This window comes from Phyllobates terribilis, unplaced genomic scaffold (genome assembly GCF_046119375.1).
Source record: "Phyllobates terribilis strain yellow unplaced genomic scaffold, ASM4611937v1 Scaffold_3__8_contigs__length_932513732, whole genome shotgun sequence".
Lineage (NCBI taxonomy): Eukaryota > Metazoa > Chordata > Amphibia > Anura > Dendrobatidae > Phyllobates > Phyllobates terribilis.
The window spans coordinates 680,152,560-680,168,702 of NW_027362763.1; the positions used below are offsets into that span (position 1 = coordinate 680,152,560).

Here is a 16,143-nt window from a genome sequence, read left to right on the forward strand (position 1 = left end):
GGCACCTCCTCCAAAATGGAGGTGCCCGAGCAAAGTTGTTTGCACTGTGTCTGATCTTTGCTTCAGCCCTCAGGTCCCGCTACTAGCCTGACTCCTCGTCCAGCCTGCCAGCCTGTTATCTGCCCGTTACCTGCCTAGTCTGCCAGCCTGCTCACCTGGAACACTCACCAGTTACCTGCCTGTTACCTGCCTTGGCTGTCAATCCACTCACCTGGGAGCACCCGCCTGTTATCTGCTGTGTCTGTCTGGCCGCTCACCTGGGAGCACCCACCTGTTATCTGCTGTGTCCCTCAGACCGCTCACCTGGGAGCGCCCACCAGTTACTTACTGAGTCCGTCAGTCCGCTCAATTGGGAGCACCCACCAGTTCCCTGCCAGTTACCTGCCTCGTCTGTCTGCCCGCTCACCTGGGAGCACCCGTCTGTTTCCTGCCTGCCTGGGACCCTGCCGTCACTTGCTGTGACCACCTTCCTGGTAAACCTAAAGACTGCTACTTGCCCTGCTTTCTCGAACTGTGACCACCTGTCAGTTATCAGAGACTTCCGCCTGCTTGCTGTGTCCATCCGCCATACCGGTCAGTCCCAGCCACCTGCTCTCTTACAAGGTCGTCCCCAGAGTAGCACCTGGTCCCTTAGCCCGGATCCTCCTTGGTCACAGTGTCGTTTGCTGCCGTACGACCAGGGTCGGTTCGGGTGGATACTTAGTCACGCCCCTCTGGGTCCCTCCTTGCACCTCGGCACAGAGGTTCCACCACCCGGACCCGTAACACGGATCAATGATCACTCAAGATACAGCGTTGACACTGGAAGTCAATAGGAGAATAATAGGTATGGGCAAATCAAAAATGAAGTCACTGGACAAGGTCTTCAAATCGAGGAACATTTTGCTAATGACAAAGACACGTACATAGTTTGGTCTTTTTTGTAGTAACATATGGATGCGAAACATGAATGATAAAGAAACAAGACAGAAGAAGAATCGACTCCTTCAAAATATGGTGCTGGAGAAGGATGTTATCAAAACCGTGGATGGAAAGAAGAACAAACAAATCAATTTTGGAAGAAATCGAGCCAGACATGTCACTTGAAGTAAGCAACACCAACCTGCGACTTGCTTACTTTGGACACATCATACAAAGAGAGCAATCACCGGAGAAAGACTTCATGGTTGGAAGAATAGATGGAACAAGATGAAGAGGAAGACCAGCAACCCAATAGCTTGATACTATCAAGATAACTGCAGAGAAGACCATGGTGGACCTATCTAGGCTTGCACAAGATCGATCGTCCTACAATTCGTTCATCCATTAAGTTCCCATGGCTTGAGATTGAGCCAAAGGCAGTTGAAAATTAAAAAAACCTGGAATAGATGCATTGCAGTGTGTGTAACATGTTACTTGCACACTGCAGCTCTCTTCTCACAGCACTGTCACAACAGAGCCAGGGATATTAGAGCTGCAGCCTGAAAGTATTGTGTCCCCGGGATTTTATTCCTCAATGCCTGTCATAGATGCAGAGCAGTGTATGTAATGACACAAACCTCTTCTCTTCCTTCCCTGTGCTTGGAATCACAGTAAGTGCCCGTAGTGAGATTGCAATAATTTATGGTTAGTTATATATTACTCTGAAAAAGTGTTACGCTCACAGGTGGCGCACGTGGTTTGTGGACCCACTGTGTGACTGAGCAGCTACTTTGGTGTTCACTGGAGCCTCCAGTGGTGAGGTCAGGCTTGTGCGGCAGGTAGTTGCCAGGTGCCACTAGAGGGCAGCATCCGGCAGTAGCAGCTGACCCCAAGGATAAGCGACGTTACTTCAGATTCCAAGACAGGGCAATATTGCCACTTGGGACATGAACAGACTGTACAGACAGGACAGCCACTTGAGACAAGTTCAGACTGTGCAGACAGGATGGTCACTGGGACAGGTTCAGACTGTGCAGACAGGACGGTCACTGGGACAGGTTCAGATTGTGCAGACAGTATGGTCAATGGAAGAGGTTCAGACTGACAGTTCTCAGTATAGCAGACAGGTGCCGCCAATGCGGTTTCAGGATACGGACACCGCCAAAGCGGTCACGGGAACAAGGACAAACTATATTGGACTAATGGGACACAGGATATGGGAAGCAGTTTAACAGACTAAGGACGGAGGACCTGGCGACATACAGTTGCATACACCAAACACCTAACAGTAACTATAGGGGTTCCTCAGGCACCTCCCTACGAGGGAGGGTGCATTTTATACAAGATGTCTCCCAGCTACTAACTAGGAGACATCTTGCAGGTGATCATATTAAATAAATGCTTCTCAGTTGTTAGGCATTTAGTTAATGTGTTAGTGCGCGCTGCCCCTTTAAGAGCAGGGGAGCGCCCTAGACGCGCCACCGAGACACAGGAGAGTAAAGGGGACAAGCCGGGACCACGCCGGAGGGCCGGGGAGGTGAGTAAGCCGGCATCCTTGCATGGAGGGATAAGGGGACACCATGCAGGGGCACCAACCATTGCGCTATAAAAAGCCAGTTCTTAGCTTCTCTAGGAAGGTTTTCTTATTTTTTCCTGTATGTCACTGTCTGCTTATAATTAGGCAATGTCATATAAGATAGAAAGGAAACGCTCCCATAAAGGAATCTCTGCTAAAGCTTATGGGAAATTAGCAAAATTTATAAACTAATATATTCAAAATGGAGATGAAAAATTAAAAAATAAAAACTATGTTTTATTGAGTTCTTCTCATACTTTATTATGATGTGGCCAGTATAGCACATAATAGTGGTGAAAAGTAGAGATGAGCAAACGCAAACTGTATAGTTTGGGGTTTGTACTGGATGCTCAAATCCGAACACAGACTTCTCACGGAAGTTCCTTTTAGTGTTCGGAGTTCAGATGCTCAATAAAATTTGTTGAAAAGTTGCAGCGCAGCCACTGAACAAGCTTTTCGGCGGTGCACATTTCCTCAGCTCTCACAAGCATGCCGTGTACTGGCATGGCTGTGATTTGTCAGTGCACCGCGCGACCTGGTCTGTATAACTGCCGGATTATGAGTGGCACTGTCATTGTGCTCTGACTAGTGTAGGGACAGGACGCGGCTTGAGTGAGGGACAGTGTTATGTTCTGTGGGGGTACTCTGAAAACATGCTCCGTGGGGGTACTATGAAAACAGCCTTTGCGGGGCTACTCTGAAAACAGGCTCTGTGGGTGTCACGTCAGGTGTGGGAAAGACTAGTGCAACACAGAGGGAAGAGGGAAAGGGAGCCCCGACACTAGGTAAAGGAGGGAAGTGAAGACCTCCTAGTCTGGTCTATTGTCACCCTGTCTCAACTACACATGTGGTCAAAATTGTTGGTACCCCTCGTTTCATGAAAAACAAAAACCACAATGGTCAAAGAAATAGCTTGAATCTGACAAAAGTAATAATAAATTAAAAATCTATGAAAATGAACAAATGAAAGTCAGACATTGCTTTTCTGCTTCCACAGAATTTAAAAAAAAATTAAACTCATGAAATAGACCTGGACAGAAATGATGGTACCCCTGAAAATAATGTGACAAAAGGGACATGTTAAATCAAGTTGTGTCCACTAATTAGCATCACAGGTCTCTACAGTCTTGTAATCAGTCAGTGGGCCTGTATATAGGGCTACAGATACTCACTGTGCTGTTTGGTGACATGGTGTGTACCACACTCAACATGGACCAGAGGAAGCAAAAGAAAGAGTTGTCTCAGGAGATTAGAAAGAAAATTATTGACAAGCATGTTAAAGGTAAAGGTTATAAGACCATCTCCAAGCAGCTTGATGTTCCTGTGACTACAGTTGCACATATTATTTAGAAATTTAAGATCCATGGGACTGCAGCCAACCTCCCTGGACGTGGCCGCAGGTGGAAAATTGATGACAAATCAAAGAGATGGATAATACGAATGGTAACAAACGAGCGCAGGATAACTTCTAAAGAGATTAAAGGTGAACTTCAAGCTCAAGGAACATCAGTGTCAGATCACACCATCCATCATTGTTTGATCCAAAGTGGACTTCATGGGAGATGACCAAGGAGAACACCATTGTTAAAAAAAAATCATAAAAAAGCCAGACAGGAATTTGCCAAACTACATGTTGACAAGCCACAAAGCTTATGGGAGAATGCCCTATGGACAAATGAGACAAAAATGGAAGTTTTTGGCAAGGCACATCAGCTCTATGTGCCCAGATGGAAAAATGAAGCATATCAAGAAAAGAACACTGTCCCTACTGTGAAACATGGAGGAGGCTTTGTTATGTTCTGGGGCTACTTTGCTGCATCTGGCACAGGGTGTCTTGAATCTGTGCAGGGTGCAATGAATTCTCAAGACTATCAAGGGATTCTAGACAGAAATGTGCTGCCCAGTGTCAGAAAGCTTGGTCTCAGTCACAGGATAATGACCCAAAACACACAGCTAAAAACACCCAAGAATGGAAAGCATTGGACTATTCTGAAGTGGCCTTCTATGAGCCCTGACCTAAATCCTATTGAGCATCTTTGGAAAGAGCTAAAACATGCCGTCTGGAAAAGGCAACCTTCAAACACGAGACTACTGGAGCAGTTTGCTCATGAGGAGTGGGCCAAAATACCTGTCGAGAGGCGCAGAAGTCTCATTGACAGTTACAGGAATCGTTTGATTGCAGTGATTGCCTCAAAAGGTTGTTCAACAAAATATTAAGTTAAGAGTACCATCATTTCTGTCCAGGCCTATATCATGACTTTAATTTTTTTTTAAATTCTGTGGAAGCAGGGTTCAAAAGCAATGATTGACTTTCATTTGTTAATTTTCATAGATTTTTAATTTATTATTACTTTTGTCAGATTCAAGTTATTTCTGTGACCTTTGTGGGTTTTTCTTTCATTAAACAAGGGGTACCAACAACTTTGACCACGTGTGTACTGTCCCTATATTGCCTCTTCAGCAATCGCCGCACACGTGCCTCGCCCTGTCCTTCCCTGGCGTATGACTAAGGCTATGGATGGGAGGAGATGAGCACTAGTCGATCTCCACTAAACTCTATAGACAACAAGGGTAGACAAACAGGGGGAGATTGCTTAGCTTTTGACGACTCCAGACAAATGAGCGCTTGGCCTCAAGCTCCGGAGAGGACGAAGTACTGCTCTTACTAAGCCTTGACAAGTAAAAATGAATATAGCCGGCACCTCCCTCTCAGACACACCAGGTATTTATTCACCCAGGCCAGAGAGCTAATTAACTAGAGGGAGGTAGCTGCTAGGTCCTAGAGGCACCCTCTCATCTAAGAAGATGTCTGTAATGCCGAACGTAGAGATCTCCTGCAACTAACTTCAGGGCAACTGTCTGTCACCTCTGATACACCCGTGACAGTGGGGGTACTCTAAAACCAGGCTCTGTGGGGGTACTCTGCAAAACAGCCTCTGTGGGGGTACTCTGCAAAACAGCCTCTGTGGAGGTATTCTTCAAACAGCATCTGTGGAGGTACTCTGCATACAGGTACGTATTAGCAGGAGGCAGAATTTCAAGAACATGATGGAAGAGTACAGTCATGGCCAAAAGTATTGAGAATGAGACAAATAGTAATTTTTCCAAAGTTTACTGCTTCATTTTTTGTAATGGCAATTTGCATATACTCCTGAATGTCAAAGAGTGATCAGCTTAACAGCAATTACTGTACTTGCAAAGTCAATATTTGCCCAGAAAATGAACTTTAACCCCCAAAACACATTTCAACATCATTGCAGTCCTGCCTTAAAAGGAGCAGCTAACATCATTTTAATGATTGATCCATTAACACAGGTGTGGGTGTTGATGAGGACAGGGCTGGCAAGCAATCAGTCATGATTAAGTAAGAATGACATCACTGGACACTTTAAAAGGAAGCTGGTTCTTGGTATCATTGTTTCTCTTCAGTTAACCATGGTTATCTCTAAAGAAACACGTGCAGCCATCATTGCACTGCACAAAAATGGCCTAACAGGGAAGAGTATCGCAGCTACAAAGATTGCACCTCAGTCAACAATCTATCGCATCATCAAGAACTTCAAGGAGAGAGCTTCCATTGTTGTCAAAAAGACTCCAGGGCGCCCAAGAAAGACCAGCAAGCGCCAGGACCGTATCTTAAAACTGTTTCAGCTGCGGGATCGGACTACCAGCAGTGCCGAGCTTGCTCAGGAATGGCAGCAGGCTGGTGTGAGTGCTTCTGCACGCACTGTGAGGCGGAGACTCTTTGAGCAAGGGTTGGTTTCAAGGAGGGCAGCAAAGAAGCCACTTCTCTCCAGAAAAAACATCAGGGACCGACTGATATTCTGCAAAAGGTACAGGGAGTGGACTGCTGAGGACTGGGGCAAAGTCATTTTCTCTGATGAATCCCCTTTTCGATTGTTTGGGACATCTGGAAAACAGCTTATTCGGAGAAGAAGAGGTGAGCGCTACCACCAGTCTTGTCTCATGCCAACTGTAAAGCATCCTGAAACCATTCATGTGTGGTGTTGCTTCTCAGCCAAGGGAATCGGCTCACTCACAGTCTTGCCTAAAAACACAGCCATGAATAAAGAATGGTACCAGAATGTCCTCCAAGAGCAACTTCTCCCAACCGTCCAAGAGCAGTTTGGCGCCCAACAATGCCTTTTCCAGCATGATGGAGCACCTTGCCATAAAGCAAAGGTGATAACTAAATGGCTCATGGAACAAAACATAGAGATTTTGGGTCCATGGCCTGGAAACTCCCCAGATCTTAATCCCATTGAGAACTTGTGGTCAATCATCAAGAGACGGGTGGACAAACAAAAACCAACAAATTCTGGCAGAATGCAAGCATTGATTATGCAAGAATGGACTGCTATCAGTCAGGATTTGGTACAAAAGTTGATTGACAGCATGCCAGGGAGAATTACAGAGGTCTTGAAGAAGAAGGGGCAACACTGCAAATATTGACTTGCTGCATTAACTCATTCTAACTGTCAATATAACCTATTGGTACTCATAATATGATTGCAATTATATTTCTGTATGTGATATAAACATCAGACAAACACTAATAAAAACCAGAGGCCAGCAGATCATGTGAAAATATAATTTTGGTGTCATTCTCAAAACTTTTGGCCATGACTGTATGTGTCCACACATCTCCAAGTACTGAGTAATTTTTCAGCCACATTTAACTTCTGGGTCTCCAAATTGGACACATGGCCTGAGCTTGCCCTTCATGCGTTGGAGGTGCTGGCCGGTCCTGCGGCAAGAGCCATGGCAGAAAGTGTGTATAGCAATGCAGGGGGAGTGATCACGGACAGGTGCATCCTCCTGTCGACAGCCAATGTCGGCAAGCTCACTTACATTAAAATGAACCAGGCGTGGAACCCACTGGACTTGTCTGTACCTTTGGCTGACTAGAGAAGTATACAACAAGCCGTACCCAGCCATTGTTATACTACACCGCAGTTTGTTCGTTCTATTTGCCATTCTCAATGTTTTGAGACCTCCCCAAATTAAAAAAAAAAAACAAACACAAAAACTGTGTTGGTTACCTTCCCCTCCACTTCTTCCACCTAAACCTCAATTTCCACCTCCTCCTCAACCTACTCCTCCACTTGGACCTCGGCCTCCTCATTCAAAATTATTATTTTTTTATTCTGATATTTTAAGCCATTCGTTTCCCTATCCACGAATGTTTGCAGGGCAATTGTCCTGCTCTTACCCCCATTTTGCTTCCTTTTGCTTCCTTTTGCAGCCCCCTAGCCCATAGTACGACCATTTTAAAGCCATTTTATAGCAAAAAAGTTTGGGTCCCCATTGACTTCTATGAGGTTCGGATTTGAGTTCAACTTCGGATAGAGTTCTGGTACCCGAACCGAACTTTGGACTTTAGTTTGGTTGAACCCGACGAACCCAAACATCCATAGGTCTGTTCATTCCTAGTGAAAAGTCCTTTTTAACGGGTTATTCCTAGCTAAAAAAGTTATTACCTATCCATAGGATATATGTCAACTTGCTGCTAACTGGGGGTCCCATAGCTGAGACCATCACCGATCTCCAGAATGGGGCTCTGAAATGCTGTGTTAAAATGGAGTAGTGGCCATGCATTGATGCTCCATTCATTGACTGTGGAACTGCTATTGAAGGTGGAGTACAGCACTCGCTTTTCTCCCTTAGACAATGAATGTCATGTTTAACCTGCCTCAAATTCTCCGGATCAGTGGTGGTCCCAGCAGTCGGACCTCTAGTTATCAGCAAAATCCTGTGGATAGGTGATACTGTGCAGAGTTGGGAATAACTCTTAGACTTTAGCTGTTGCTATACGTTATGGTTGGGCCTGTTTATATAGTTATGTTGCCCATTAGTGATGAGCAAGTTTGTTTGCCACTGTTCAATACTCGATCGAGCATTAGTGTGCCCGTTACTCAATCGGTATTGCTGGTGTTCAAGTATCATGCTTGAGTCCCTACCCTGCATATTTTGCGGCTGGTAGGGTACGTTCCCACTATCAGCGTTTGTTCAGGCTTTCACGCAGCTGAATTTCAGTATGAGTCTCGCACCTCAGCTCACTTGCGTTTTCGCTTGCATTTTTGTATGCGTTTTTGCTGCATTTTTGATACATGTTTTTGTCTCTCTTTGGTATGTTAGATTAGATGTGTAAAGATTTAGATATATACGGGGTACAAAGATAGATATCCATGAGATATCTAATCAGTGCCATGAGTGTAAATAAATGAATGAAAAATATGATGTGGGGTCTCAACTATTTTTGATAACCAGCCAAGGTAAAACAGACAGATGAGGGCTAATATTATCAGGCTGGGAAGGTCCCTGATTATTTGGCCCTTTCTAGCCGAAAAATACAAGCCCGCAGCTGCCTCTCATTAGATGCGTCAATTCACATTTTGTATTGAAGGACTGAAATAAATTAACTTTTTGATGATATTCTAATTTAGTCAGATGCACCTGTATATTGTTTTTCAACAAAATTAACAGGATTAAGAGCAAAACGAATATTGTCAACCCTCATATCTAGGGCTATTGATAGGAGTTCCAGCAGCAGAAAGTGGACCCTATTCTGTATTATAATAGTACAAACTCTCCACAAACTCTGCCTAACTAGTGCTATCAGCAGGATTAATAGTTTCTTCAGAATGAGCCCTTCCAAGGACTGTTAGAGTAGATTTCTAATAGTGATGTGGATTCTCTGTTTTAATTCTCTCCCTCACTCAGCAGCATCTCTCCCTAATCTACCTGTTTGACCGGTAGACTGTGACGAGCATAGGGTCCCTGGTCTTATATAGAGCCGATGACACTATGCGGCCAGCCAATCACTGTAATGCCACAACCAACATGGCTGCAGCATTACAGTAATAATAATAATTTTTATTTATATAGCGCCAACATATTCCGCAGCACTTTACAATTAGGCGGGGACATGTACATACAATAAGTTCAATACAAGGTAAAATAGTTACATTAGGATTGAGGTCCCTGCTCGCAAGCTGACAATCTACAAGGAAATGGGGGGACACAGTAGGTGGAAAGTGCTTGTTATTTCAGGTCTGGCAATTATAATAATAATAAGTCGGGATTATCATATAAAGCTGTATGATCCGGTCATCAGCCTGTATGTTCAAGTGCAATACTCACTGTAGTGCAATTCCTGCATAGTAATTGGCTGTCTAAAATGCGCCCAACATGCAGGGTGGGGACCCGAGCTCCCGCCAGAGCATTTCAGAATTACTCACCGAGCACTATGATACTCGGGCGAGTAGTGAATAGTGTCGAGCACGCTCGCTCATCACTAATCACTATGAATATTACTCTCTCTTTCTTTTTCTTTCTCCTTCATCTCCTCTAAATCATGTGTGTTCTTTTTCATTGCAATAGTATTGTATGTCTTTAAGAACTTTCAATGTTTTTTTTACTATGTATCTAGTTTGCCAGGATTAGCTTGGATGTATCACGTGTCCTTAACAGGAAAAGGTATATAATGTGGATTGAATGGTCACTACACCATGCAATGACTAAAAACCTTACCATCTGAATTGCATCTACTAGACCATGTTCCCCCCTCTAGGGGTTGTGACATCCATGCTTTTATCGCAGATTTTTAATATTTACGCAATAAAGCAATGTTTTTACAGGATCCTTGAAGCTGGATTTTTTCTGATCTTGCCTTCCATGGTTATGATAATATCCTTCTCCAGCACTACATTTCGAAGGCGTCAATCTTCTTCTGTCTTGTTTCTTTATCATCCAGGTTTCACATCCATATGTTACTATAGAAAAAAACAGACTATGTACGAGTCGTATCTTCATTGGCAGTGCAATTATTCTGCTCCTATGTACAGGAATAAAACTACTATAATACTGCCCCTATGTACAGGAATAAAACTACTATAATACTGCTCCTATGTACAAGAATATAACTACTATAATATTGCCCCTATGTACAAGAATATAAGTACTATAATACTGCCCCCTATGTAGAAGAATATAACTACTATAATACTGCTCCTATGTACAAGGATATAACTACTATAATACTGCTCCTATGTACAAGAATATAACTACTATTATACTGCTCCTCTGTACAAGAATATAACTACTATAATACTGCCCCTATGTACAAGAATATAACTGCTATAATACTGCTCCTATATACAAGAATATAACTACTATAATACTGCTCCTCTGTACAAGAATATAACTACTATAATACTGCCCCTATGTACAAGAATATAACTACTATAATACTGCTCCTATGTACAAGAATATAACTACTATTATACTGCTCCTCTGTACAAGAATATAACTACTATAATACTGCCCCCTATGTACAAGAATATAACTACTATAATACTGCCTCCTATGTACAAGAATATAACTGCTATAATACTGCTCCTATGTACAAGAATATAACTACTATAATACTGCTCCTATGTACAAGAATATAACTACTATAATACTGCCCCCTATGTACAGGAATATAACTACTATAATACTGCTCCTATATATGAGAATATAACTACTATAATACTGCTCCTATGTACAAGAATATAACTACTATAATACTGCCCCCTATATACAAGAATATAACTACTATAATACTGCCCCCTATGTACAAGAATGTAACTACTATAATACTGCCCCTATGTACAAGAATACAACTACTATAATACTGCCCCCTATGTACAAGAATATAACTACTATAATACTGCCCCTATGTACAAGAATACAACTACTATAATACTGCCCCCTATGTACAAGAATATAACTACTATAATACTGCCCCTATGTACAAGAATATAACTACTATAATACTGCTCCTATGTACAAGAATATAACTACTATTATACTGCTCCTCTGTACAAGAATATACCTACTATAATACTGCTCCTATGTGCAAGAATATAACTACTATAATACTGCTCCTATGTACAAGAATATAACTACTATTATACTGCTCCTCTGTACAAGAATATACCTACTATAATACTGCTCCTATGTACAAGAATATAACTACTATAATACTGCTCCATATGTACAAGAATATAACTACTTTAATACTGCTCCATATGTACAAGAATATAACTACTATAATACTGCTCCTATGTACAAGAATATAACTACTAAAATACTGCCCCTATGTACAAGAATATAACTTCTATAATACTGCTCCTATGTACAAGAATATAACTACTATAATACTGCTCCTATGTACAAGAATATAACTACTATAATACTGCCCCCTATGTACAAGAATATAACTACTATAATACTGCTCCTATGTACAAGAATATAACTACTATAATACTGCTGCTATGTACAGGAATAAAACTACTATAATACTGCTCCTATAGCAGGTGAAATAAGTACTGAACTTGTCACCAATTTTCTAAGTAAATATATTTCTAAAGGTACTATTGACATGAAATTCTTACCAGATGTCATTAACCATACATCCAATCCACACAGGTAAAGAAATTAAACCATAGATGTCCATAGATTAAGTAATGTGTAATAATGAGAGATGACACAGGAGAAAAGTATTGAAGACGCTTACTGAAATTTAATTAATACTTCGTACAAAAGTCTTTGGTGATGAAGCTTCAAGATACCTCCTGTATGGAGAAACTAGTTGCATACATTGCTCAGGTCTGATTTTGGCCCATTCTTCCACACAAACCCTCTTCACATTCTGAAGATCCTGTGGGCTCCTTCTATGAACTCTGAGCTTTAGTTCCTTCCATACATTTTCTTTTGGATTCAGGTGCGGTGATTTGCTGGCCCATTTTAGCTGCTTTATTTTTTTTCTCTGAAACCAAATAAGAGTTTCCTTGAATGTGTGTTTGGGATCATTGTCTTGCTGAAATGTCCACCCTTATTTCATCTTCATCATCCTGGTTGATGGCAGCAAATTTTTATCAAGAATGTCTTGGTACATTTGTCCATTCATCCTTCCTTCAATTATATAAAGTTTGCCAGTGGCACATCCTGAAAAACAGCCCCACGCCATGATGATCCCACTTCCAAACTTCACTGTTGGTATGGTGTTTTTGAGGAGATATACAGTGCCTTTTGGCTTCCAAACATGAGTGACTGCAGACTTATCGATTTGGACTGATTAACCCCTTTAAAGTTTCCAAGATGGGATAATTTTAGCAATCTTAAGAAATTGGTAGAGAAAATGAAAACTATGTCTTTTATTTTTTCATTTTAATAAATATTGAGTAGTTTAGTAATACAGAATCTTCAGGATTCTCGCACTTCTGGCCAGGTCTGGTCAATTCCCATTGACCTGAAAGGACCCAAACCCTGTTCATCCAGTCTTCACATATACAGTGTCTGTTAGCATTATAAATTGTTTCTACATCATTAATTGCAGCCACTGTAAAAGAAAAAAAAAGGAGAGCAAGTGAGATTGTATATATTAACAAATTAATAATAGAAATTAATTATTTTTAAGGGGTTGTTGGCAGTAAAGGAAGACTAAAATATAATTTACTAAATAGTTTTTATGATTATAGAGGTTGGCAAACTTCAAAGATCATTTTCCTAAATAAAACAGATGGTATTAAAACAATAAGAGTAGGCAGAATCAGGCAATCTATGCATCTGTCACAGCTGTCTAACAGCCGTAACACTTGCAGCTGTGGTGAAAGTAAAAGCAATGCCGCGCACGCCAAAATACTCGGTGAGCACGAGTATTTAGGGTTAATGAAACATACTCGCTCAACACTAGTGGACAGCTAAAATAGGAGCTTTAGCTGGGAGAGAGACAAGCCAGAAGTTCTCTGTAAATGGAGATTGCAAGGCTCAGCTAGGAAAGCTGAGCAGTTTGTGTGCTAGAACTGCAGAATAACGTGTGGAAGCTGCAGTCTGTTCAGTGTGAACTGTGCATGGAATTAAACACTTCTGTTTGGTGCTGGAAACTGTTGGAGCTCAGACTGAAGGTGACACCAAGATGGGTAGGGCCCCTTCTGTGTTTAAAGTTTGGGTGAGCCCGCTCTGATATATATGTGCATGCTGAATGGACTGTTTATTTGCTGCGTTACTTTTGTGCCAAGAAGAAGCTGTTTAGTTTTTTTTTTAGTTTTATGAAAGCAATAAAACGACACGTTTGGACCAAACAGCACTGCATGTGTGAACGACACCTTATGCCTGCATGAGAACATGGATCCCTACAAAATATATATAATTATTTTATCCAAGCATTGCTACGTTTTGCCCTATACTTCATTACCTCATTTTGTTTCCTTCTTTCTCAAATCCTATGCTGCAATGTTGATTCAAAGTTTGAGCTTTTTTTAGAAGCTGCTTTCAACCGCTGCTCCAAAAGTATCTGTACACTATATTCAGTCTGTGTACAGGACTTTTCCTGTCAGAGCTCCTTTGCTTCCCAGCCTCCCATACTTAGAGAAGATTTTTGTTGCAGATCTTGCTGAGCAACAATTAAAAAAACTTCTAAAGGAGCATGAACTGAGCACTGCAACATCTCTACAGCTTAGTTTGGAAGAGATGAAAGCATTATTGGCAGGGTTCCACAGAGACGACACCGGGGAGTTCACACAATATCTCACTGCTGCCGTCACTCTGTCCGGATTTCGTCAGGGATTCGCGAGCCCACGATCCAGAATTACTCATTACGTAGGTATCGGCAAGTGACCAGTAAGCGTATGGCGTCACACCTCTGGATTCCAATGCATGGAATATGCGTATACGCCCCCGTACAGTCACTGTCAGCTTCACGATAGCCCAATTGTTATTATTTGCTGCCACCACGTGACAGATTTGAAATATAATACAGGCCTGGTCGGATGCCTGCTTTCTGGTAGCATATATGGCTTCGGGGGAGGGAACAATTACAGAGCAAAAGAAACAGAACTATTAAATTTTATATTTAACCCAAAAGGGGACATTACAATACATATGCAGGTACACAAAATAATGATTAAAGCAGATACTATATTATCGCTGAGATGATTCAATATAGGTGGAGGGGAGATACTCTGCTTGATTAAACAGTTATCGAACAGGATACGTTGCTATATTAAATATATACTCCCGGCAATGAATACTACTCCAACCTCAGCAGATTCTTTTATGCTGAAGGAGGAGACCTGCCCACACATCCCCTGTGCTGACATCACAGGGGCTGGGCTCTAGCCTGCACATTTTTAGTAAGATATCTGGTTTTTGGGATAACTTATCGTTGGTTGATCATAGAGGCCCGAAAGAGATACCATTTTTTCCAATATGATTTTACCTTGCTTTAGAGACCACACATGGAGTAGCTGCGATCCGTTATTCTGGTGCTTTCGCACTACAGCTCCACAGAGGGGCTTACGGCGATGGGAAAATATCCATATTGGTCCCTAGCTGAACCTGTCACTAAAAATATAGGTCCCATTATTACCGGAATTCTGGAACTTGAGCTATTCCATATTTCTTATCGGTGCTGGACGGCCTGGGACTCCCTATTAAATTCCCTTTGAAGTCCTGAGAATAGAACTTCCTCGGCTACCTGGAAATTGATCGCTGCCTGTGTCTAATTATCCCCGGCCTCTGCCAGGGGGGAAGACACTCGCATTTTAATTGGGTTGGTGGCACCTCTTGTGTGCCAGCATTTGTTAAAGCTACTTCTGCTGTGGGTGATAATTTGCAGAGAGAGACAGATGCTGGACTGTCAGCTCTCCTCTTGTGACAAATGAGGGATAAGGGAGGGGTGAGAGGCAAGGGGGGTTTGGGAGAAAGATTTCTTAATATCTTCTTAATATATATGACAGGGGAGAAGAAACGATTTTAAATTTTTCTATGACAATTTTGGTTGCAAAATATTGCTGTAAAATACTATTAAAATCTGCTGTGTGTGAATGAGGCCTTACTGCAAAACAACCGTGTTGTCCAGAGTTTTCTAAGGATCTCTCCAACAGGGACATAACAACTTGTAGAAATTCAAAAGCTGATTTTCAGAGCATATCCCCTTCATTTGCTCTGTCCTGTCCCATTACATGCCATGAATATATACATTCTGTCTTCCTTTATGACCACTCACCTTCTCAACAGTCATGTTTGTAATTTTATCATCAGCTGTCAGCTTATAAAAAGTTTCTGAAATTGTGAAAAAAAGTTAAATGGTCACTGTCTTTTCAATGAGTTCTGTGTACAGTCATGGCCAAAAGTTTTGAGAATGACACCAAAATTATATTTTCACATGATCTGCTGGCCTCTGGTTTTTATTAGTGTTTGTCTGATGTTTATATCACATACAGAAATATAATTGCAATCATATTATGAGTACCAATAGGTTATATTGACAGTTAGAATGAGTTAATGCAGCAAGTCAATATTTGCAGTGTTGCCCCTTCTTCTTCAAGACCTCTGTAATTCTCCCTGGCATGCTCTCAATCAACTTTTGGACCAAATCCTGACTGATAGCAGTCCATTCCTGCATAATCAATGCTTGCATTTTGCCAGAATTTGTTGGTTTTTGTTTGTCCACCCGTCTCTTGATGATTGACCACAAGTTCTCAATGGGATTAAGATCTGGGGAGTTTCCAGGCCATGGACCCAAAATCTCTATGTTTTGTTCCATGAGCCATTTAGTTATCACCTTTGCTTTATGGCAAGGTGCTCCATCATGCTGGAAAAGGCATTGTTGGGCGCCA

General features: G+C 41.9%; 1 protein-coding gene across 1 annotated transcript in view; it reads right to left on the reverse strand.

The window, feature by feature from the left end:
- Nucleotides 1-12,038: 12,038 nt before the first annotated feature.
- Nucleotides 12,039-16,143, reverse strand: part of LOC141257346 (calpain-13-like) — a 76,328-nt gene continuing 72,223 nt past the window's right edge. Inside the window, exons 23-24 of the mRNA XM_073671810.1 lie at nt 15,531-15,586; nt 12,039-12,863 (exon numbers count right to left, since the gene is read on the reverse strand). Of these exons, the coding sequence (XP_073527911.1) occupies nt 12,843-12,863; nt 15,531-15,586 (77 nt within the window). The 3' untranslated portion in view covers nt 12,039-12,842. The remainder of the gene's footprint in view (nt 12,864-15,530; nt 15,587-16,143) is intronic.